Here is a 24,577-nt window from a genome sequence, read left to right as displayed (position 1 = left end):
CATGATTGAACATGGCGGCAAATACTTTGCTTCTTGCCGCTAGGATGATCTTGTGGCCATGAAAGACTCACCCTTCGACATTTAAGTAAACGTCACTCAGTGTTTTGTTTTCTAAAAACTCTTCCAACTGCGTCAGAATCAATTGACTCCGACGAATGTCGGATGAATCTTTAGATTAATAGAAACCTGATTTGGTTTTTAAAGTACTAATTTCGACAGTACAATAGATGTTTAAGTTATCTCTCGTTCCATTAAACTTTGGTTTCCTAAAATCATGTTTATCGATGCTATACACCATGTCTTCGTCAGAGGAAATTAGATCGTTCGGAAAAAACGGTTAGCTTTTCGGAAGGATAAAGCGATTCGCCTTTCTTGTTTGCAATCCTGGTGCTCACTTGAATGGGTTTAGCAATTTCGGAATACTGTGCACCTCGTTCCAAATGCAGTAGAATATCAATGGATAGGTTCGTATCACGGAGGCTAAGGGTCCAAGCACAATAATCTTCCGATAAAAAGCGGGGCGATTTGATAGAAGTGGTGGGATTTTCTAGAAACGCAAACTGAATGTTCCATTCGAACTTGGTTTTAGAAATCTTTGTCACCGATGGACACCAATCGTCGGGAAGGGACGGTCTGAACGTTGATTTTTTGATGAGCGTAACTCTTCCCACAACGATCCCATCCATTTCTGCTTGTTACGAGCAAATGACGGAGCCTGCCTTATTTTTTTAATGTAACGCAGTGCCGACTCGATCAAGAAAATTCTTTTTTGTAGGAGCAGTAAGTGACCGATGCTGGAAAAAACAGAAAATAGGAAATAAAACAACAAGGAACTGTAACAGCGAGAATAGACAAAAAAAAAAAATTTAAGGCAGAAAATGGCTTTAACGATTGGACAAAAAAATAATCTTTGCATTTCGTTAGAGGATGTCGATCGGAAACAAGAAAATTGGAAAAGAAAGAATGATTAGCCCAAGAAACAAACGTTTGTAACAAATAATTAAAAACATAAGAAACTCTTTGATGCCATTGGCTCCGTACTCAAAAATAGTATGGCTTCCATCATTAGCCAACAGACTTACCTGCTAGAAAATTGTGTTTTCAATACCTTAAAATGGCCTTCTTTATTGATTGCTAAACACGTGCAGAACTTGATGCCAACTAATGAAGCAGCAACACAGCGAAGGGAATTGGCTCAGACGAGAATCAAAAAGTAAACAAACACTCAGAGGACAGCACCAGAACTAAATGGAGTTTCAATCTTACCTTTCCAACTACTGACGATTTAAGGGGAGGGGCTAGCAAACGGTTGGCCATTATGAATTTCTTTTTCTCTCCCTTCCCTTCCCTTTGGCAAATAACAAAATTTTGCCACCTGTTTGCCTCGGGTAATGGTCACAGCCCCATTGGACGATCCATTGCGGAATCTCCTGGATCCGTGAGCGAAATGAATACCAACAGGCAGCCAGCCTCCGCAGTCGCTGTAGAATTTATTCAATCCTATATCGATCCCTATAGAAACTATTAAAAGCGGCGGATGAAAAACTTGGCTCATTTTCCTGTGTATTTATCGATTTCCTTGTTCCCTTAACACTGCACAGGAGATTTAACTTTAGCATATTATAAAAAAACACACAACTGAAAAAACAATTCTGGAACAAATCTATTCCAGGTTAATTTCTTACAGTTACAGTTTACTTTCAATCGGACAACACAGTAATTTCTCATCTAATGCTAGACATCTAAAAGCTTCCGTCCGCACAACATTTCGATCAATTCACACGACCAAACGAGATTCTCTTTTTTAGCCTTTTTCCATCCATCGGTCGCCATCACAAGAGCAGGAAAACGCCGGAGGAAATCAACTGCTAACTGTTTCAAATGCATCGCTGGATGCGGCTGGGAGGCAAGTGCAAGCAGCTCCGCACAATTGTCGGCGCACATGCTGTTCAATAAATGAGTTTCACACTCGGTTTTCAAGTGATCCAGCAAATATTTATCCGCCACCGCCATAACACCGACTGCCATTTTGTCCAGCGTTTCGGAAGACATCCGGCCAGTGTACATGTAACGGAGCACTTCTCGGAAAACGTCAGGATCGACGTCTTTGATGTGCACGGTGTTCGACAAACTCTCTGCAGTTTTATGCTGAAACATGGCCGCAAATACTTTGCTTTTTGCCGCTAGGATGATCTTGTGGGCATGGAATGTTCGTCCTCCGACGTTTAAGTTGACGTCACTCAGCGTCTTGTTTTCAAAAAATTCTACAAACTGAGTGAGAACTAACTGGTTATGATGAACAGCGGGTGCAATTTCAGACGTGCCCGATTTGGTTTCTTTTGGAGTCCAAACTTTGACAGTACAGTAAATGGTAACGTTGCCTCCTTGTTCATAAAATTTTGAATTTTGAAGTTCGTTTCTTTTGAAACTAAACACACGCGGACTGTAGAAACTGTTAGGGCTAGAATTCAACCCAACAATTTCCGTACGTATGGGAAGCAAAATGCCTTTTTTGTTTGCAATTCTAGTGATCACTTGAAAGTGTGAGAGGATTTCAGAAAAGCTCTCACCTTTTTCCATCTGCAGGTGAAAATATATTTCATCAGTCGAGGAAGAAATGCTGATATTCCAAAAGAAATAGTTTCCTGATGAAAAACGGGATGATTTCATATTAGGTGGAGGATATTCTAGCAAAGGAAACTGAATGTTCCATTCGCAATCCGTTGTCGTGACTTCACTAAGCGTTTGACACCAATTTTCAGCAAACAAAGGTCTGAACGTCTCTTCTAGTTGTGTGGTACCTGCTTTCTCATCGATTTGATTCATTTTGCTTAGCAGAAGAAATTCGGCGGACACCGTCCCCAGACCAAGAAAATTCACTAAAGCAAAACGGTACTCGATGTGAAAATGGTAAAGCGAGGAACAAATAACTCGTTCCGACAAGCCTTAAGGACTAAATGACAACTGAGAAGAAAGAAGAAAAACTTTGATTACCGTAAGTCCTCGCCAAGGACAAACTATCCACGATGACAATAAGACGATGCATTTCAGCGAAACAATCAGAAACGATTGATTTCCGAATAACTGAGAGCTATGCGTTTGGCCAACGAAGAACCGCCTTTGGCATCAGCGATTAAATTTAATTAAAGCGTCATTTCTGCTTCCTGGAATAGAACTTTGATGAAATAATTGTTGGGTTAGCTCACTCCACTCCCCCCTTTCGCTATTCTTTGCCATGTTAAAAATAGTCTTTTGCTTTAGAATTTGGGCAGGTCAAACGTGATTTAGCAAATAGTTATAGAAAGATGGTTTTTCATACCTTGCGATCCGGGACGGTACTCCGCAAGCCGTAACAGTTTCCACGGACTAGAACCACATTACACCACATTGCATCAAAGATGTCCAAAATCATCTGCCATTTCGTGGTTTATTCGCTGCTGCTAATCTAAAATGAACAGAGCAAAGAAGATGACCAATTAACGAGCAATAATTTTTTTTTCCGTTTTATAGAGATAACCTCCCTATAACTTGCTGTTCTAATTATGCGATCTATATAAGTAATCCAAATTTTAAAAAACGACTCAAGTAAGACGGGCCATCCACGTGATCAACACGATCTTTTCTCTCACGTTACAGTCCGATATTAAAAAATAGATTCTATATATCCGCTGACACGTAATATGTAAATGATATATTATATGAGTACCTCTGGCGAGACTCGAACTCGCAATCCCCGGCTTAGGAGGCCGGTGCCTTATCCATTAGGCCACAGAGGCTGATGACGATAAGAGAAGCTCAAAAATGCATCCGCTTTTCCCCGTCCGATTCTTACAAACGTGACGTAAGTGCACTCAAGAGTCTCCGCAGTGTTATTTCAGTCAACTAAATGTGTCTACTATAGTTACGACTAATATCTAATTTAACTTGGTTTAAAATACAAAAATATCCTCACTGTTCGCTTGAATGCCAAACATTTCCAACGATGTAGAACTAATAATGAAACAGCAACACAGATAAGGGAATTGGCTCAGACGATGATCTAAACGAGAACGAGCCACTAATGAGATGCACCGGAACTGAATGGATTTCCCAAACTTGACCTTCCAAGTTCTGACGTTTTAAGGGAAGGGACTATCAAACGGTCGGCCATTTTGGATTTTTCTTTCTCACCCTTCCCCTAACGCATCCGAGTGAAACCAAATTTTGCCAACTGTTTGCCTCGGGTAACTGTCTCGGTGTCATTGGACGATTCATTAGGGAATCTCCTGGATCCGTGAGGAAAATGAATGCCAACAGCCAGTTAGCCTCCGCAGACATGGACATCCGTGATCCCTATAGAAATTATTAACAGCGGGAGATAAAGAACTTGACTCACTTTGCTTTGTATATTTCGATTTCCTTGTTCAGTTGACACAGCCCACGAGATGAATAGGAGACGTAACTTCACTATATCCAAAAAACACAACTTATAACAAGAATTCTGGAACAGACCGATTCTAGATTAATTTTTTTGCAGATTATTTTCATTCGAACAGTGCAGTTATTTCTCATCTAATGCTAGGCATCCAATACCCTCTGACTGCACAGCATTTCAATGGATTCATACCACCAAAGGAGTTTCTCTTCTTTCGCCTTTTTCCCTCCATCGGTCGCCATCACAAGGGAAGGATAACGCCGGAGGAAATCAAAAGCATACTTTTTCAAATGCATCGCTGGATGAGGCTGGGCGGAAAGTGCAAGCAGCTCCGCACAATTGTCGGCGGACATGCTGTTTATCAAATGAGTTTCGCACTCAGCTTTCAACTGATCCAGCAAATACTTATCCGCTACCGCCAAAACACCGACTGCCATTTTCTCCAGCGTTCCAGAAGACATCCGGCCAGTGTACATGTAACCGAGCACTTCATGGAAAACGTCCGGATCGATGTCCCGGATGTCTACCTTGTTCGACAATTTCTCTGCTGTTTCATGCTCAAACATGGCAGTAAACACTTTGCTTCTTGCTGATAGGATGATCTTGTGAGCGTGCAATGTTCGCCCTCCGACGATTAACTTAACGTCACTTAGCGACTTGTTTTTAAATAGTTCTTCAAGTTGGGTCAAAACTAATTCTTTGTGACAAACATCGGACGCAACTTTATACAAAGACGTGCCCGATTTGGTTTCCTTCAAAGACCAAAGTTTTACAGTACAGTAGATGGTAACATTACCTTCTTTTTCGTAAAATTCAGATGTTTGAAGTTTATGATAATCACAATGAAACACCAGCTTCTGATATTCTGGATCTAACTGAGTAAAGACAATTTGTTTGGGAAGCAAATCGCCTTTTATATTCGCAATTCCAGTGATCACTTGAGCGGGACTGCCGGTTCTAGTGTTGTTGGCGCCGGGCTGATTTTCAATACGTATTCTTAGTCCGTATTCCTGCGTAAGATGAAGAGTCCAAAAGCAAAAGTCTTCAGATGAAAAACGGGATGATTTCATAGAAGGCGGAGGATATTCTAGAAACGGAAACGGAATGTTCCATTCGAAATCCGTTGTCGTAACCTCGTTAAGCGTTTGACACCAATTATCAGCAAACAAAGGTCTGAACGTCTCTTCTACTTGTGTGGTAAATGATTTCTCAGCGCTTTCATTCATTTTTGTTTAGCACAAGAAATTCGGCAAATATTTTCCTCTTTTGGAGTGATGATATGGACTGGAAGAGACCCAATAAACTGTTGTCGATGAAAGCAAAACGTCTACCAATGTGGTGTGCAAATTCTGCAAATGGTAAAATGATAAATAAGATACACACTCTGACTAACATTCTTAACAAAATAACAACAAAGAGCACGAAGAAAAACTTTGATAAGGTCGTGGCCATGGACAAACTATCCACGATGACAAGAAGGTAAATGTAATGTGTTTGGGGAATGATGAGAGAACAGGGTGAAAAAGACTTAAAAGTTATAAACATCAGTCACATCTCTTGCAAGTAATGCAAGTAATGACTATGATTATAGGAAAGACAACAGCTACGTAGCAAAAATGGCATGGCTTCGACATTGTCATTAGAAATTTGTTTTCCTAGAGATATTCCACATACCTTTCACTTGAATAATGAACACTTTAAACGATGTTAACTAGTGAAACAACACCAGAGGGAAGAGAATCGGCCAGGCTATGATCAAAACGTGAACAACCTACTCAGAGCGAAGCACCAGAACAAAATGAACTTTTTTTAATCCTCCTCTTCCAATTGCTGACGTTTTAAGGGAAGGGACTAGCAAAAGGTCGGCCATTTTGGATTTTTTTCCTCTCCCTTCCCTTTCCACTAACGCACATGAGTGAAGAAAAACAAAATCTGCCCTTCCAATTGCCGACGTTTTAAGGATAGGGACTAGCAAAAGGTCAGCCATTTTGGATTTTCTTTCTCTCCCTTCCCTTTCCTTTAACGCACATGAGTGAAAAAACACAAACCAAATCTGCCACCTGCTTGCCTCGGGGTAACTGTCTCGATATCATTGGTCGATCCGTGAGAAAAATGAATGCCAACAGCCTCCTCCGACATCGGTTCATCCGTCCTCCCTGTTTGAGTTGTGAGTTAATAACCACAGATAAAATACACTTGATTCACTTTTCTTGGTACACCTCTCTTAGTATTTTTCAATTTCCTTGTTCAATCAACACAGAAAAGGAGATCTAACAATAGCATACAAATAGAAAACACGTAACACTATTAACGCAACAATTCTGGAACAGACCAAATCTAGATAAATTCCTAGCAAACTTTAATCCGACAATACATTCTTTTCTTACATTATGATAAGACATCTGAGACCTTCAGGTAGTTTACATCGCGTTTAAATCGATTCACACAACCAAACGAGCTTTCATCATCCGCTACATTCATCGGTCACCATTACAAAAACAGGAAATGCTGGAGGAAATCAACCGCATACTTTTTCAAACGCGCCGCTGGATGAGACTGATCGCCAATTGCAAGCAACTCTGCGCAATTGACAGCGGACATCCTCTTCATCAAATGAGCTATGCATCGGGTTTTCAAATGATAAATCGAATACTTATCCGCTACTACGAAAACACCGACAGCCTTTTTCTCCATTGTTCCGGGAGATATCCGGCCGGAATAGATGTAAACGAGTACCGCTTGGAAGACGTCAGGATCGACGTCTTGGATATCTATGGGGTTCGACAACTTCTCTCGTGTTCTCTGATAAAACGTGTCAGCAAATACTCGGCTTTTTGCAGATAAAATGTTCTTGTGGACACGAAAAATTCGATCTCCAACGTTTAAGATAACGTCACCTTGTGCTGTCTGATTTTCAAGAAGTTGTTTAAGCTGCGTTTGAACAAACTCATTATCGGAAATATTAGATGTGATTTTTGATAAAGAGCCCGATTTGGTTTCCTTCAAAGCCCAAACTGCGACAGCGCAATAGATGGTAAAGTTGCCATCCTTTTCGTAGCAGTCGGATTTCCATAATTCTTCTTTATTGATTTTTAGGATATCATTTTCATTGCCAAAACTACTTCCGGTATTTCTGTCTATCAAGGTCGTTTTTGCGAAAGACAGGTTGCCTTTCTTGTCTGCAATTCCGGCGCTCACTCGAAGGTGATGAACGATTTTGGAATGATCCAAGCCGGGTTTGATAGACAAAACAATCTTGATATTTGATTCATCATCACCGAGGCTAAGAGTCCACGTACAATATGCTCCCGATGAGACGGTAGATGATGTCATAGAAGGCATTGGATATTCTTTATAGGGAAGCTGGACATTCCACTCGAAATCAGTTTGGCTAATTTCGCTCACCGTTTGACACCAATTATCAGCAAGGGAAGGTGTAAACGACGCTCCTAATTGGAAAGTACCTGTCTTCTTAACGATCTGATTCATCTTTGCTTGCGACGAAGAAATTCGGTGAACGCCGCCTTTCTTCAAAGTGATGAAACGATGAGGACTCGACCAAAAAACTTGGGTTTTGAACAGCCAAAAGTGAACTGATGTGGGCAAAACCTGAAAATGGGAAAGCGAAAATTAATGAGCTGTAACGATGAGACGTAAGAGCTAGATGGCAACTGAGAGGAATAAGAAAATAAGACTCACGAAGACAAGATTTTGCCATAATACGATGGCAAGACGACGCATTCAGTGGAACAAATCAAACGATTACTTAGCGAATGTCTGTAAGCTAAACGTTTAACAAATGCCCAGCGATATTGAGTTGTAATAACGCAATTAGCACGTCACATCTGCTTTCTGGGAATAGCTTTCTGGTCAGTTGCGGGAAAACTGCCACTCTACTTGGTCCTTTTCCAACAATTTAAAGACGTATCGTCTCGAATGCGCACATTTCCATAAACTTCTAATGGCCAGCTAGTCAGCGTGAGTTTCCTCACCAAACGGGAATGCCTGCCCAGTTTGCACTGCTTACGCAAATTGGCTTTTTCCAACCGCTTATCAATCACCAAGTGCCATTAATTTCTCTGCACCTTCTTTGCCTCATCTGCAATCGTAAATAACATTCACTTTCAATATATTTTTTTTTTCACTGTTGGATAAATAAAAAAAACAATTTATCACCCAAAAGTTCTTTTCTCTATTTCTCTGCATCGTCCATTTGAAATTTTTCACTGCTCCATCACCTATAAATGCAGTGAGGATGTGACGGTTGGTAATCAACTGTTCCACCGCAGACATCCTCCTGCCACTGAGGGAGCGCTAACCACTGGACAAATTGCAACTGAAAATGAGTCCATGTGGTGTGCAACTTTGAGTCAAACAGGTGTGATTTGAAAAAAAGGAGTAAGGGTTTGCTATGGCGGCCATCATGGATCATTTTCTCTCCTATCCCTTTTGCCCTGACTTACCTGATTGCCCCTTCCGATCCTAAAGGAAGGAACGAGGCTAAGGCGCTTTCGGGCGCTTTGGTTTTCTGGCCTTGGTAACTAAAATTTGTCGAATAAATTTCTTCATATCGGCCACTAAATATCAAACAACGTGAAACTTCAATAAAGTAGGAGCTGGAGGATAAGAATGGCTTTTGAGTGGCATTTTAAACAACGCCAAAACTTATGGCTGTTATTACGTTTTTTGTTTTGTTGAGTTTGCTAGTGGATTTAGACGTTAGGAAAATTACACGTTGCGCAATTCAATCGGAGTTCAACAGGTAACAGGTTCCAATAGAAGAGCAAGTAGAAATTACTATGGAAACATACACAAAAAAATTCATTAAACTTTTGTGAAATTAAAGGGTACTATGCAATAGTCGAAACAATAAGCGGCTTCACATTCATTTCAGTAAACACGCCCCTACTATACAACACGCAATTTTCATGAAGCATCATGATGAAAACAATCCTAAATATACACTTCGAAGCAAAAATACTCTCAAAGAAAAATGCCGGTCGCGTATGGCGATGTGACGTGCATCAAAAGTTTTAATTGGACCCCACACTCACATTTTTTTAGGGTCATCGAAGATGCTTCGAACTCGATGCGAAATGAAGAGTGCGTCGAATTCGGAGGGGTATTGCTTCGAAACAGGAAGACCCCTTCTTCGAAGACCTATCAACTAACATTCGATGATAGTATTCGTTGACCCCTTCGATGCATTTGTCGAAGATAGGAGAATTGAAATAAAAGATTTGGATGGGACTGGTATAGAACACGGGACTCCCGGGTCGCAGTCGGATACTCATCCACTGCGCTAATCTAGACATATTATTTTGTCTTCACAATCATATGGTATTAGACGATAGGCGTTGGGACTTAGAAATTTTTCCGAAAATCCGAACATCACTTCCAATTCGCTTCCTACCACCAATCATAAACACCACACAAATGAAGATCTAATGGACAACGGTGCTGTGTTATGAAACTTGAATAAAAGGAGGTGAAATCTAATAAAATCCACATTTCTTTATATCTTTTAGCCATATTGGTTGCCAGATGAAACTATTTATAGCATAGCTTCGAATTTGTAGCTTCGCAATAACATTGCTACATAGCTTCGGAGCTTGTTGTGGTATAAAATGGACGCTACGATGAATACGTCTACGAACTTTGAATGTAATAGCTCGTTTCGAAGCATAGGGGGTCTACGAATTAGGGGGCCTCCCTTCGAAGCTCGAACTTGGTGCTACGAAGCCTTCGACGCATGCGATGGTCATCGAAAGGGTCTCCGAAGCGACTATCCACTTCCTTCGGTGACCCTAAAAAATTGTGAGTGCAGAGCCGACATACACCAGAGAAAAAAGGCCACAAGATGTAGCCATTAAGCTATTTATTAGCTCAACATTTACCGGCGAATATTTACGATTAGGTCAGAATTAAGCCCGTTGTGTTGCAAAACGTATTACACGCAGTTTATTGCAGAACCACCAACGATAGGCGGATAGGCTTACATTTCAAAATCGGACATTTAAGTTACGGCTATAGGTTTTTTGGTACAGTCGACAAACGGCATGTTGACATAAATAAATATGACATTTACATCTTAATCACCATCCCGAGATAAGTCGCCCACAACCATCTCCTTCTAATTGCAATGACGTGGAGAAGATAAGGTCTGATGCTCGTTCTATATCCTGTGTATATATAACTTCAACGTGAATTTGAGACCAGTGTGGTGGTCAAAGCGTTCCCGTGTCAATCAACACGTCGCCTCATAGGCACTAGTTCACGCTTAAAGTCCTAACTAGACGAATACAGAATAATTATAACCAGCAGCAACAGGAAATGTCACTTTCACTATCACCAAGTGCGTCTACTGGTGGCAACTACACCTGTAAATTGTATTTTGATCCTGGTGCCGATCAATCTGACACACGTGGTTATTGGATTACGGATGACCAACTTCGACAAAAATTGGTAAACTTGATCGACACGGATGAAGAGATAAAAAAAGCGTCCATCTACAGCAATCCGCTCTCTTCGTGGCAGTTGATAGACGCAATGTTTTATCACGCGTTTGTCGTAATGGAAACGAACGATTGGTGGTGGTCGATCGAGAAAAACACCAAAGGCATCACGATTCAACGTTCGAAGAAACTAGAGAACGTTCGTGACATGTACCAAAGGAAAATACGAACGACTGGTTCGACATCGTTGACAAGCATCAAAGAAAATAAAACAACTGAGGGCGGGAAGACAACAATCGGCGAATTAATCATTTACATTTGGAGGAAAGATTGTTTAAACGATGTTTACCATCTTCTTGATGAGAACTGTCAAAAATTTGCTGATACGGTTTTTAATCGCATTAAATTAAAGTGCGATGATCAAGTTTATTTTGATGAAGCTGCCGATCAACCCCGATATTCAGCAAGTAGTTGCTACATGAGCGTGGATAAATTGTTTTGTAAAGTGCAACGTTTAAGCGCTTCAGAGACTTTATCTCAGGTTCAGCTTTATACTGCGGCACGACTAAAATGCGTTATTTTAGCAGCCATTATTATTACGGCTGTGGTAGGGCTTACTACCTTACCGTTTTCTATAGCACAGGAAATTTTCCAATCGGAAAAATTCTTCAAAAGATTAATGTTTTTCTTTATAGTTCTACCTGTATATATATTTTCTGCGTATGTCGTGATGTGTTCCATCTTAGAACGTATTGGATTGCTTTCGCATCATTCCTTTGTCATTTTTAAAACGAACGTGGAAACTTACTGGTCGTTTGAGCGATTTCCAACGCATTACGTCATTCATCGAGCCAGCAATAAAGACATCCTTTTGAAAGAGTGCAAGCGGGCTTCACAACACTTCTGGATCTTCAAACCGAAATTGCACAAGGAAGCACTTGCCGTGAAGCGGGGTACAATCGCAATATTGGAATTGATCTGGAAGAAGGATAACCTAAACTCTGAACGCAACTTACCGATAGAAGATTGCGGACAATTAGCATCTATTATCTACGAGAATTTCAAACGAAACGAGGAACCCATTTTTCCTGATTGGCTGATTATATTTATTATATATATATGTATATCATACATATATATATGATATCCAGCAATTTAATCCAATAAAATACATATATAGTATATATGTAAGATGAGGCAAAATTCATTAAAAATCAAAATAAATTTTTATTTTGAAAATTTTCTTAAAAATTATTAATTTTTTTAAACTTCAAGTTTTGTCATTTTAAAATTTGCAATTTAAAAGTTTTAGTAAATTTAAAGAAGGAAGAAATAAAAAAAATCAATAATTGTCAATGAACACTGAAACAATGTGGTACCTTGAAGTTTTCCTTGCTCCATTCCACTGTCCACTATATGAATGCCTTACACTTGTGTTACGTGTTCTGGATACGCACATAGGGATGTTCATCTAATATTTAAATAAATGACTTAATCACAACGTAAGGGTAATATTTTTGCTACCGAGAGAGATGAACTTTTATATTTTAGAGTCCGTTGCGGTACTCAATCCAGGCCGGAACGTTCTCTATTGACTATAAAATTGCATCATCTTAAACGAAATGTTCAAAATGCTACACTATTTCGAGATTCACTTGCTCCAGCCAGTCTGAAAAGAAAAGAGAAGAAAGAAGATGAGCAATAGCGGGTAACTTGACGGTTGGCATACGCGGAAAGATTCAAATGTTATTTTTGAGGACGCAAAACAAAGGGTTGGAACTGTCCAGCTCATTAAAGGCGTTCTATTTTCTTTCGGACTCAATGTACAAAAAAGCAACGAGGATATGGCGGTTGATAATCTACTGTTCCATCGAAAACACGCCCTCTATAAAACTGAAAGCCAAGCAGAGTACAATTCGAAGGAAAACAGCTGACTATGTCGTAAAACAAGCTGCGTCTTTCCACTACATTTCAGGAGATAGGGTTTGTTTTCTACGTGACAATTTGAAGGACGCCAAATGTTATTTCTTTTCAGAAGTTCACGGTGGCAACACTAAGGACAGAAAATCTAAAGGCATAGAACTTCAATCTTATGGTTTTCTTCAACGTTCAGTTTCGTATTCGTAAAAACACACGTCGATCACACACAACGGCCTTGAAGAGATGTGTGACGTTCACGCAAAACTAAAAGAAGTTTGAATTCAACTGCTATGCCCGGAGCACTTCCTGCCAGTCGTCCAGCGTTGCGGCCGTCTGCGATATATGGACGATGTTTGGCCATGACATTCTTTTAAACTGACACAGAGTCTTACGGTTGTTCTTGAAACGTCCTTTCCATTATAGTACAAGTAAACAAATAACAGAAGGTGAAAAATTAAATCGCCCAAATACGTAACCAAATCAAACATAAATTATCGTTCGTGAACAAAATCATTTACAAGACTTCGACATGATTAAGCAACTCGTACTAAAGATGAGCTTGCGCGCCGCTGCTATTGCGCAGCCGCGGATTCAAGTCGAAGTCATAAACACATTGGATGTGAGAATGAAAATAGAAACAGCCGCGGGACTAAACGCAGAAACGCAGCATCGAAGGGGTCTGTATGGCATCGAAGGCTCTCGTTGCAAAGGCAACGCCCACAGTGTGAGACAACGACCACAGTAATAGTTAGAATCAAGTGAAGAGAACAGTTTTCAACTGTCAACCCTTCCATGCACTCTCTCGCTCTCCATCCTCTTCATGTCCAGGAATTCAAGTAGATCGAAACGGTGGTTTTGAAAAGCGGAAAAACTATAGTTGCAGTTTCCACTCGTTTCGAGATTGTTTCTAGTGTGTAACGTCACCAACAAAAACGGCAAAGAATGTTAACTTCAATGTTAACTCGGAAACTTGCAGTTGCAGTCCTGGGTCCCAGAATGTCATATGGCAATAGTGGTGCCAAAGGTGGTGGCGAGTTCACTCACAAATTGTACTTTGATCCTAGAGCCGATCAATCAGATACAGGTGGCTATTGGATTACGGATGACCAACTTCGCGAAAAATTGGCAAACTTAATTGACACCGAAGAAAGGATCCAAAAGGCCTCCGTCTACAGCCATCCGCTTTCTTCGTTGCAAGTAACGAACGCACTGCTTTTTCACGCGTTCATTATAATGGAAACGAACAATTGGTGGTGGTCAATCGAGAAAAACAGTGAATGCATCACGATTCAACGCTCGAAGAAACTCGAGAGTGTTCGTGACATGTACCAAAGGAAGAAACGGACGACTGGCTTTGGTCCGTTGACAAAAATCAGGAAGAATGAAACGACAGAAGGCGGCAATACAACAATCAAAGAACTCATCAACTACATTTGGAGGAAAGACTGTTTAAATGACGTTTACCATCTTCTCGAGGCGAATTGCCAAACATTTGCTGCTATGGTTTTTGATCGCATCAAATCACCATACAATGATCAAGTCTATTTTGACGAGGCTGCCGATCAACCCCGATATTCAGCAAATAGTTGCTACATGAATGTGGATCAAGTGTTCAGCGAAGTGCAACGTTTAAGCGCTTCAGAGACTTTTACTCGATTAGAGATTTATAAAGTGTCAATAAAGTCATGGAACATCCCCGATTTTTTTGTGCCAAACTTTTTGGTTCTCTTTAGACAAATATCTGGATTCTTTTTGCATCATTACTTCGTGATTTTTGAAACGGACGAGGGAACTTACTGGTCGTTCGAACGATTACCGACTCGTTTCACCATTCAGCGAGCCAGAAATAAAGACATCCTTTTAAAAGAATGTCAACGGAAATCACGCGACACTTTTCTCGTTAAAGCAAATTTAGAAAAGTCAAATGTTGCTGTGTGGCAGGATATGAATGCAGTTTTGGAATTCATCTGGAAGGGGAAGATACGGGACATATTTTACTTGCCCGCAGCATTTTGCGGCCAAACAGCTTTGCGAATCTACGATCAATTTAAAAGGAAATAATGTCTTTCTTTTAAGCACAGCTAACACCAATGCAACAAGGTTTGCACTGTATTTACTGTCCAAGAAATCCTGTACGAACCACTGAGCTTTAATACAAACTATGAGCTATTCTAGCTAATATTTCTTTTACTCCGAATTTTGTGACAGAGACAATGCAATAATCAGCCAATAAAAATTCGAATCAACAAGGTACACCACAGCACAAAGCAAATGCACAAATTTTGCTAAACTGATGAAGAATGGTATTTCCTACCTTAATGTCCATTGTGATACTCTTCCAGTTCCCACTGATTAAGGCTAAATCACTTGATATTAATGATGTCAACAATTCTCTGTTAATGTGAGATTCATTAATTGCTGCCAGTCTGAAAGTAAAAGAGGAAAGAAAATGGAACATCAACCTGTAACTTTCATTATTCTATTATATGGGGGATTTTATGCTAACACTTGTTGAACCCGATCAAAACTCAACACTGAACAATCGTAAAAAAACCCCTGAAAATTGTGTCTTTAATATTTAAATCACAAAAAGTCAATAAAACAAAAACCTAAATCTAGTCTGCTTTAAACCTAATTGGGACATAGACGATAGACCCCCTGGTAGTTGACATGTTTTTTTCATTCATAAAATAAATAATGGATGGTTATTCACATTAATTTGGCAAAGTTACAAGATTCCAGTTTCTTAGGGAAGACCTAAATCTAGAAATGACGATTTGACTGTTCCAGATCCATAATTACTGCAGACTTTAACGACAAGCCAATCAATGCCTCTCTTTAAAGACAGTATCAACACAGACTACGAAGTCTGGAATTTGAAGGAAGGGAATAGAGGGAAACAAAGGTAGTCATTTTGAATTTCGTCTGCTACGTTTTGCTTAGTGACGTAGTTCAAAATTCGTCTGCTTCCTGCTATTCCCTCATCCCTCCCTCTAAATTCCAGACTGTCAACCCCCACCGCCATCTAAAGAGCTTAACATGCGTAGCCCAAGCTGTTTTGAAGGCGTTACTACTCCTTGTGTAGTACTTCATGCAGAAATGAAAATACAAACGACAACAGTGTCATCGCGTGGTGGAAAAATAAAGGTGCAGCCAGCTGCAGATCCCACTTGGTGTGGCGTTCTGGAATTAAAAAATTTTCAAAAAATGGGAATAGATCGATTTGTTATGCTTCGATCTGAAAACTAAAAATGAAAACAACTAATTATTAACAAATAGATATTTTAAATGCAATCAGCGATAATTTCGGACATTTCATTGCAGCAAACGTTATGAACGCGTATAGATCAAGACGATGGACGCTTTCCAGTCATCGCCAATGAAATACACCTCTTTTTCGCCTTATTTTCAAAACGTCGCAATCATTTCGGGACAAAAAAAAAGTGACAAACATTTGGGTAGAGATTTGACAGGCGGTCACCACCTGGGGAGTACGGTCACGGTTTTTTTTTAGTCGTTTCGACGGTACCGTCCGGAATACCTCAAAACGACACGTCTAGCTCCACCCCTTTTCCACATAAACTACTCCCATGAACGCTTTTTAGGGAAATTTAAAATGGCACAAAAAAGGTTCACCCTTTAGAAAATTAAACGCAAATTTTTCCCAGGTTACGACGTCAATTCAAGTCAAGTATTTTAGACGCAAATTGCAATGAAAAACAAAAAAACAAAAAAAAAAAAAAAAACGAAAAAGAAGGTTGGGAAATAAAGGGTGTCTAGACCCTCTTGGTCGAATAAAGCTTTCACTCGCCTCCTGTCGATCATGGAAGAGAACCTCTATAAAGCCCTGTACAGTAACGCTAAGTTTATTTTGATCGGGCTGCCGATCAACCCCGATCCTCAGCAAGTAGTTGTCACATGGGTGTGGATAAATTTTTTGGGGAAGTGCAACGTTTAAGCGCTTCAATGACTTTATTTCAGGTTGAGCTTTATACCGCGGCATGATTAAAATGCGTAAATTTAGCAGCCATTATTACGTCTGTGTTTGGGCTTAGTAACTTACGAGAATTTCTAACGACCCAACTTTGGAATTTTTCCTGATTGGCTGATTGAATTGCTGCAATGACGACTGATCCGTAATTCTGTATGAATAATTGTCAATGAACACTGAAACAATGTGGTATACTTTGAAGTTTTCGTTACTCCATTCCACTGTCCACTGCCTTACACTGGTGTTCCGTGTTCTGTATACGCATGTGGAGATGTTCATCTAGTATTAAAAGAAATGACTTAATCACAACGCAAGGGTAATATTTTTGCTACCGAGAAAGATAACCTTTCATATTTTAGAGTCCGTAACGATAGCCAATTCAGACCGGATGAGCGTTCTCCATTGACTAAAATCACATCATCTTAACGTAATGTCCAAAATGCTACCCCATTTCGAGATTCACTCGCTGCTTCTATTCTGAAAAGAAAAGAGAGAAAAGAAGATGAGCTTGAACGTTTTTCTAAGAGACGATTGACATACGCACACGAAGATTCGAATGTTATTTTTAAGGAAGCAAAACAACGGGTTGGAACTGTCCAGCTCATTGAAGGCTTTCTCTTTTCCATTTTTGGACTTGATGTACAAAAACGCAACGATGTGACAGTTGATAATCTATACTGTTCCATCGAAAATACGCCCGACTATAAAATTGACAGCGGAGCAAAGTGCAATTCAAGAGAAACAACTGACTAGGTCGTAAAAAAAAGCTGCGTCTTTCCACTTTTATCATTTCAGGAGATAGGATTCCTTTTCTACGTGGCAATTTAAAAGGACGCCAAATCTTTTCAGTTTGTTGCTTCACGGAATTTCGAGACCACTCAAGTCATTAAATAAGCGAAACCCGTAAAATTCAAGATCCTGGAGCTAAAGTTGGACCTTATGTACAACACGTTACCACTGCCTCATAAAAAAAGGTGGATGCGATAAGCGACGGGATCCATTGCAAGAAGAGCCGAGATTACATTTATCTCAAATACAAAAACAAAAAAAACAACATTTGATGTTTGGCCATGTTTAAGGTTACAACCCTATGAACGAAAAGTCTGAAGCCCCAGAAATTTTATCATCTGGTTTTCTTCAACGTTCAGTTTCCTGTTTAAACAAATACATCACACACAAATCCAAGCAAACACGAGCCATTCGCATTGAACGTCCTTAAAAGGTGTGAGATGTTCACGCACAATTATAAGTTTCGATTCAACTTGGATGCCTGGAACATTGAAGTTCCAATCGTCCAGTCAGCAGTCCGACTCAGTTGTTTTTTTTAATGGCTAGTGCGATGCAAATAGGCGGTACATTTTGTTTCCAGGAAGAGCTCGACCGGGAGCGAACGTGACCTAGCGGAGCCCATTGTCGCGTTTGCTACTGCGCCGCCGAGGATTCGAAGAAAAGTCATAAACACGTTGGATGCGAGGATAGGAATGAAAACAACCGCTGGAGTGGACGCGCCAACGTGGCGCCGATGTAAAACGGGACAGAATGGCGCCCAAGCTTCTCCTTGCAAAGGCAACGCCCACAGTGTGTCGCCAAGTAAGAATCAAGGGGAAAGAATTCATTCTGTGCGAACAACTGCTGCCAATGAACTTAAATACAAACTATTCGCTGTTCCTAATTTTTCTTTTACTCTAAAAGTTGTGTGGCTTAGAAGCGATGAACGAATTGGTCAATAAAAATTCTAAACATTTTTGCAAAACTGGTACCTTAATGTCCATTGTGATACTCCTCAGGCCGTGACGTTTTTCCATACTGATGTTTAGGGCTAAATCACTGGATCTTTAAGGACGTCCACAATCGTCTGTCATTCCGAGATTCACTAATTGCTGCCAGTCTGCAAAGTACCAGTGAAAAGAAGATGACAGCCAAGGCGATGGTAAAACTTTCATCGTTTTGGAAGCACCCGGATCCATTAAGGCTTGTTGATCAACCAGAAGGATTTCGAAGGGAGATATTGAACAGAAAACAAGTCATGTTCGAGAATAATATCTCGCGTTCGGTTTTAATACAATTGACCAACCTGATCGTCCAATACACAGCAAGGCACACGAGTCAGTCAAATCAACACTTTCAACAATGTAGAACAACTACAAATACAGTCACACCTGGAAGAGAAAGGGCTCGACACGCGATAACCTGAAGGGAAGCACAATTTGCCGAAACAAGCGTCTGACAGTTTCCGGTCGCGTATCATTTCGATTCATTCAAAACAATTAAAGAAATATCCGTCGATCGGACGCCATCACACAGTCTGGGTAATGCCGAGGATGAAATCAATCTTTTTCAAATGCGCCGCTGGATGAGCCTGGACGCCAAGTGAAAGCAACTCCACACAATTATCGACTGAAATCCTCTTCATCAATTGAATTTCACATTCCGTTTTCAACTGATCCAGCAAATAGCTACTTGTCCGCCACCGCTAAAACAGAGACTGCCATTTTGTCCATCGTTCCCAGAGACATCCGGCCAGTGTACAGGTAACGGAGCTGCACCTCTTGGAACACGTCAGGATCGACGTCCTGGATATCTACGATGTTCGAAAACTATTTTTTTATTTCTTTTTTTTTTTTCGACCGTTTGGAACCTTTGCTGCTTCACTGTCAATACATAAAGAATGGAATAGATACGCTTTTTTGAAAAGGAGTAAGGGTTTGCTAAGACGGCCATCATGGATCATAGTTTCTCCCCTTGCCTTCGCTCTGACTTAACTGGATGTCCTTTCCGATCCCAAAGACGAGTGGGCGAGGGGCAGCTTTTCTTTTGTCTCTGTGGCTTGTGTCAATGTCGTGTCGCAACTGCGTGAGGCAACAACCACAAGTTTTGCCAGGCAGATAGCACTCGCTTCGATCAGGCCATTCGAGTCCAACAACTCAGATGCTCGTAGCTAGTTTATTTATGGTCGAGCTGCTCGCGGTCGTCTCCGGCGCGTTAGAACTACCGGTCGTGATGTTTTCATTAGCTAACACGTCCGGACTCACTTGTTTGTAATGGATAGCACGATGAAATAGACGGCCCACGTTGAGTCCACAAAATGCTTTGCAATCAAATAAGGGCATTCACGGCACGCTGTTGCAGCGTCTTTTCGGAGCAGTTGAAAAAAACAAGGTGCTTTACCACGTTGTAATCGAAACGAATGATTGCGATGGTGGTCGATCGCGAGAAAAACACGGGGGGATAAGATCACGTTGTGAAAAATGGCAGGGTGAGACCGACGGTCGTGGCGTTTCAAAAAACTATACTCTGTGTTTCATCTGTTCTCAGTGATTTGAAAAGCAGAAAGCCCGCAAGGTAATGAAGGTACTGAAAACCCCGATCGGCCTCATAAAACAGACTTGATACACATGCATTTTCAGAGGCATAAACAACAACAACGAAAAACGGCTGAAACATCTTTAGCACGTCGTTAGAGGAATGGTTATTGGAAACAAGACGATGAATGAACAATTAGCCAAAATTAAAAAGAAAAAAAAACCTGATCAACACTTAGCTCCACGAACCACGAAACAATGGCAACATTTTTTATATGCTGTTGTGAAAAGATGTCGTTTCTTACCTTGAATAATACGTGCTGATGATTTTCCTTAGACCGGCGAGTTTTCCACAACTAAAGGCGAAAATCACGTGATGTTCAACGCGTGACATCGTTGGCGACTCTGTTAGTATCACTGCCAGAAGTCCGTCAGCCCAATCTGGGCAGACACAGTCAGGGTGGTGCAGTCTCTGTGTGTCTATTTCAACTTTCGATAGACAAGTTGGCATTCACTGTTGTGCATCGTTGAAGACGTAAGCTGATTATGCCAGTCGATGTCCAACCAATTCCTGGGATCCCTTTAACGAGTTACTTTTTAAATAAAAACAAGGAACCGTTGCTCGATTTCTCTGCATCTTCCATTTGAAACTATCACTGCTTCACTGTCAACGAAGGCAGCCCTTACCGCCCTTACCTGTGTTCACTGGAATGGGCATGCCTTTTGAAAAAAAGGAGTAAGGGTCTGCTAGGGTGGCCATCTTGGATCATTTTCTCATCTCTTCCCCCTTGGTTCCGACTTAACTGATTGTTCTTTTCGATCCTGAAGGTATATAGAGGATTGGGACAGTTTTCTTTTGTCTCACTGACTCGTATCGAATTTTTAAATGTCAATCGATATGGAATGTCGTAACAACGCGAGATGAGGCGCCGCTGCTTTTATCAGGGGATAATATGCCTCGCTTCAAACTGGCAATTTGAGTTGAAGAATAGACGTCCCACGTTGGGTTTATGAAGAGCTTGGCAATCAAATGAGAGCCATGGAATTCCAGGATATTTAGATCAAATTGCTGAAGTGTAGGCAGATCAATCGCAGAAAGTGACCCAACAAAAATTTGCGAGAGAGAACTGACTTAGCCGCCAATCCATTTCCTCCATTCCCGTAGAATCCATCGACGTGGTTCCGCAGTTGAAATATAAAGAAACATTTTTTTTTTTTTGCACAGTTACCAGACTGGTCTTGCGCAGTCGCGAATTTGACTTGGTCTTACCCACACGTATTGCGTGCAAAGAAAGAAATAGCAAACTAAGCAAAGCATCGATTCTATTGGCTGGCAGAAACAGCCGCGGGAGGACGCGTGATGTTCAGCTGTGTAAAATGGTCCATTTTTTATTCCACAACAAAGGAGGGAACTTACTGGTCGTTGGAGCAGTTAAAGACTAGATTGGTTATTCACAGGGCCAAAAATAAAGACGTCCTTTTGAATGAATGTCAACGACATCCACGATGCACTTCGTTGAAAGACTCAAAAATGGTCTTCAGTTTTTTATGGAACGATATGAACAAGGTGATGGAATATTTCTGCAAGAATCAGAAGAATAAAAACGAAGTATTTCAGTCTGTCGTCGACATTAACGTTATATCTTCACTGTACAACAAAGGTAAAAGAAAATCGCGCAGGGAAACAGCTGATGTTTAGAGCACAATGAAATTTTGCACAACGTCGTTTACAGTGCCTATTGGCTGAATAAGCATCAGCAACAATTCCTATTCTTTCTGGTAATATTCTTTTGTTTCCGCTACCCTCCATGTCGAGCAAGTCTGGCAATAAGAGCTATGCGGTTCTGTTCGTGCCAAACGTCTACTTGTAATTTGGAGGCGATGAATACACAATTAGTCAACAACGACGAAAAAGTCGACACCTAGGCATAAAATTCAGAATAAAGCTTTTGCTATTAGGGACAAACCGACCGGTCATGGCGTTTCAAAAAAGCTATTAAGGAACTGAAAATCACAATCGGTAAACATATTACCTCTACCGTATGAAACAGACTTGAGAACACTTAACTCCTCATCACGAAACAATGGCAACATTTCGTAAATGCTATGGTGAAAAGATATTATTTCTTACCTTGGATATGATGTGATGATGTCAATCAGACCATCGAGTTTTCCACTTCCAAAGGCAAAAGTCACGTGATGTCCAACGATCCGATGTCATCGTCGGCAACTATCACCTGCCAGTAGTCCGTCAGCCAAATCTGGGCAAACACAGCTAGGGTGATGCAGTTCCTGTGTGTCTAACTTTCGATAGACAAGGTAGCATTCAGTGTTGTTCATCGTTAAAGACGTAAGCTGATTATACCAGTCGACGTCCAACCACTTCCTGGAATCCCTTTCACGAGCCATTTCACTATAATTGATAAAAAAACAGGAATTGCTAATCGAAATCATAAGGAAAGTTGCTCCATTTCTCTGCATCTTCGTGATTATGAACAATTGGTCACCCAAAAAATGTGCTATATGATGTCTAATGTATAAAGTAAGAAAACAAGTTTTTGATACCGTGAAATATGGCGAACCGCACCGTTTCCGTCCGCGGTGGTATACGAAACAGCGAAACACGGAATTAGGATCGGCCAGACGACGATCTAAATGTGAACAAAACCGTTGAAGAGAAGCACAACTACTAAATGAACTTGAAGTCTTACCTTTCCAAATGTTGACGTTTTAAGGGGAGGGTCTAGCAAACGGTCGGCCATTTTGGATATCCCTTTCTCTCCCATCCATTTCGTCGAACGAGATTAATCGAAAACTACCAAACATGTCACCTGGCTGCCTCAGGTAAATTGCCTCTATTTCACGTGTTTGCGTCCTTGAAGTCAATGCCAACGGTCCCTTCGTCATCCACATCTAAATGATTAAACAACAGAGGATAAAATAATTTACTCACTTTTCTTCGTATTTTTCACATTTGCAATTAGCAACTTCTAATTTGAAAGCATGTCACTTTAGCATCATTCAAATAACACACACAATCAGACCGGCTTGCAACAAGAGACGCGGGACACTGCGTGACGGGATGACGTCATTGGCAAATGGGTCGCTATGGCGTCTGCTCTTTGTAAGACGTTTTAAAGGATCGATGCAAAAAAACAGTTGCAATCGTGCGTCGTTTTTTAAAGCGTGGGACTTCAACGACACAACAACAGAAAAGAGGAAAGAGGATGGCCATGTACGTACGGATAACTTTTCTAGGAGACTGGAGCTTGATGTATACGAGCGAGATTGGAATGCTGCTTGAGGGCACCAAAAACGAACTCGTCCAGCTCGTTGAAGTCTTTAAACGCAACGACGATGTGGCCTGTTTCCATCGAAAACAAACACGCCCCACTGTAAAACTGATCGCCGGGCAGAGTGCAATCCTAAGGAAAACAGCTGACAATGTCGTAGAACGAACTGCGCACGTATTTCCACTTTTTAAATCTTGGGCAGATAGCTACGTGACACTTTGAAGGACGCCAAATGTTATTTTTATTTTTTTTTAGACTACCCAAGTCATAGCCGAAACAACACGAAATTTCACGATCATGTTGCTAAAGTTGGACTTGATAAATAAGTTGTTGGCGCAGCCCGAGATTATTTATCTCAAACAAACACACATAGCACACACAAAAAGCATTTAATGCAGGGTGAAGTTGAAATCGCAACACTGTGAACAAGAAATACTGTAAAGGCATATAACTTTATCCTCCCGTTTTTTTTCACGTTCAGTCTCGTATTAGCAAACACACGTTGTAGAAGACACAGGCAATCAACGTCCCTTAAAAGGTGCGTAACGACTACGTTCGCGTTACTACAAATTCAATTTGGTTCCACCGGAGCATTGCAGTTGCAATCGTCCAGCAGCTTGGTTGTCTGCCTTGGGGCTGACTTTTGGCCACGACGTTCTCTTTTAACTAACGCAGTCCCGACACAGCATTTTTTTTAACGGCTAAACTCAATGTTATGGACGGCTTGTGGTTGTGGGTTCCAGGAATAGCTCGTCTTAAGGCGAACGTAAACAACCGGAATCGTAGGGTTGTTGTTGAAATGTCTTTCCAGAACATTCCTTGTTACAATGTAATCAACAAATAGCAGAAAGTTAACAATAATCTTAGCCGAAATGAGGTGAATTGGCGTGCAGTCGATGTCGTTGGTTAAAGAAAGCCTTTACGAGTTCATGATTATGCAATTCATATTTGAATCCATTTTTCCATTAAAGCGATTGCTACTGCGCCGTTGCGGGTTCGAATCAAGTAAACACATTGGACGCGAGGTTTAAAAAAAAAAAAAAAGAGACGGCCGCGGGACTGGACGCGCCATTGCGGCGTCGATGAAAAAAGAGGATAAGTAGTGCGTCGACGCTTCACATTGCTAAAGGCCACTCCCACAGAGCGTCGTCAGAGAAGTATACGTACCGCCTCTATTTGTACCTCCCTCTGGATGGAAAACT

At 40.8% G+C, this 24,577-nt stretch overlaps 4 protein-coding genes and 1 non-coding gene across 19 annotated transcripts in view; 2 read left to right on the top strand and 3 right to left on the bottom strand.

Annotated features, from left to right (window-relative positions):
- Nucleotides 1–1,550: 1,550 nt before the first annotated feature.
- LOC123468026 (speckle-type POZ protein-like) lies at nt 1,551–4,514 on the bottom strand. The gene is made up of 4 exons (XM_045167724.1): nt 4,376–4,514; nt 3,320–3,445; nt 2,995–3,175; nt 1,551–2,879 (listed from the first exon to the last, which is right to left on the bottom strand). The coding sequence occupies exons 3-4, from the start codon at nt 3,044–3,046 to the stop codon at nt 1,735–1,737; spliced, it is 1,197 nt and encodes a 398-aa protein (XP_045023659.1). The 5' UTR covers nt 3,047–3,175; nt 3,320–3,445; nt 4,376–4,514; the 3' UTR covers nt 1,551–1,734.
- Nucleotides 3,704–3,776, bottom strand: Trnar-ccu. The gene has a single exon. It is a non-coding gene; the product is annotated as a tRNA-Arg (tRNA).
- LOC116920282 (speckle-type POZ protein) overlaps nt 4,367–24,577 on the bottom strand; it is a 43,204-nt gene continuing 22,993 nt past the window's right edge. For 2 of the 15 annotated variants that reach the window (XM_045167711.1, XM_045167713.1), the window contains 5 exons: nt 22,794–22,995; nt 22,648–22,733; nt 20,388–22,495; nt 15,104–15,215; nt 6,620–8,023 (listed from right to left, as the gene is read on the bottom strand). In XM_045167711.1, coding sequence (XP_045023646.1) covers nt 6,905–8,023; nt 15,104–15,215; nt 20,388–20,593 — 1,437 coding nt within the window. In that variant the 5' untranslated portion in view covers nt 20,594–22,495; nt 22,648–22,733; nt 22,794–22,995 and the 3' untranslated portion in view covers nt 6,620–6,904. The other 13 variants (XM_045167709.1, XM_045167710.1, XM_045167712.1 and 10 more) reach the window with 13 other exon arrangements.
- LOC123468025 lies at nt 10,748–12,013 on the top strand. Its single transcript, XM_045167723.1, has one exon. It carries the CDS (start codon nt 10,748–10,750, stop codon nt 12,011–12,013), a length of 1,266 nt encoding a protein of 421 aa, XP_045023658.1.
- Nucleotides 13,732–14,963, top strand: LOC116920286. Its single transcript, XM_032926481.2, has one exon. The coding sequence runs from the start codon at nt 13,732–13,734 to the stop codon at nt 14,848–14,850; it is 1,119 nt and encodes a 372-aa protein (XP_032782372.2). The 3' UTR covers nt 14,851–14,963.

This window comes from Daphnia magna, unplaced genomic scaffold (genome assembly GCF_020631705.1).
Source record: "Daphnia magna isolate NIES unplaced genomic scaffold, ASM2063170v1.1 Dm_contigs265, whole genome shotgun sequence".
Taxonomy (NCBI): Eukaryota; Metazoa; Arthropoda; class Branchiopoda; order Diplostraca; family Daphniidae; genus Daphnia; species Daphnia magna.
This window is presented reverse-complemented; position numbering and strand designations above follow the sequence as displayed.

Bases quoted from the DNA above. Each gene is read 5' to 3' on its own strand.
- LOC123468026 (XM_045167724.1), bottom strand. From the start codon at position 3,046: ATGCATCGTCTTATTGTCATCGTGGATAGTTTGTCCTTGGCGAGGACT. The intron at 2,880-2,994 runs GTAATCAAAGTT...GTTTTGCTTTAG, and splicing joins GTCCTTGGCGAGGACTTACG to TGAATTTTCTTGGTCTGGGG.
- LOC123468025 (XM_045167723.1), top strand. From the start codon at position 10,748: ATGTCACTTTCACTATCACCAAGTGCGTCTACTGGTGGCAACTACACC.
- LOC116920286 (XM_032926481.2), top strand. From the start codon at position 13,732: ATGTTAACTTCAATGTTAACTCGGAAACTTGCAGTTGCAGTCCTGGGT.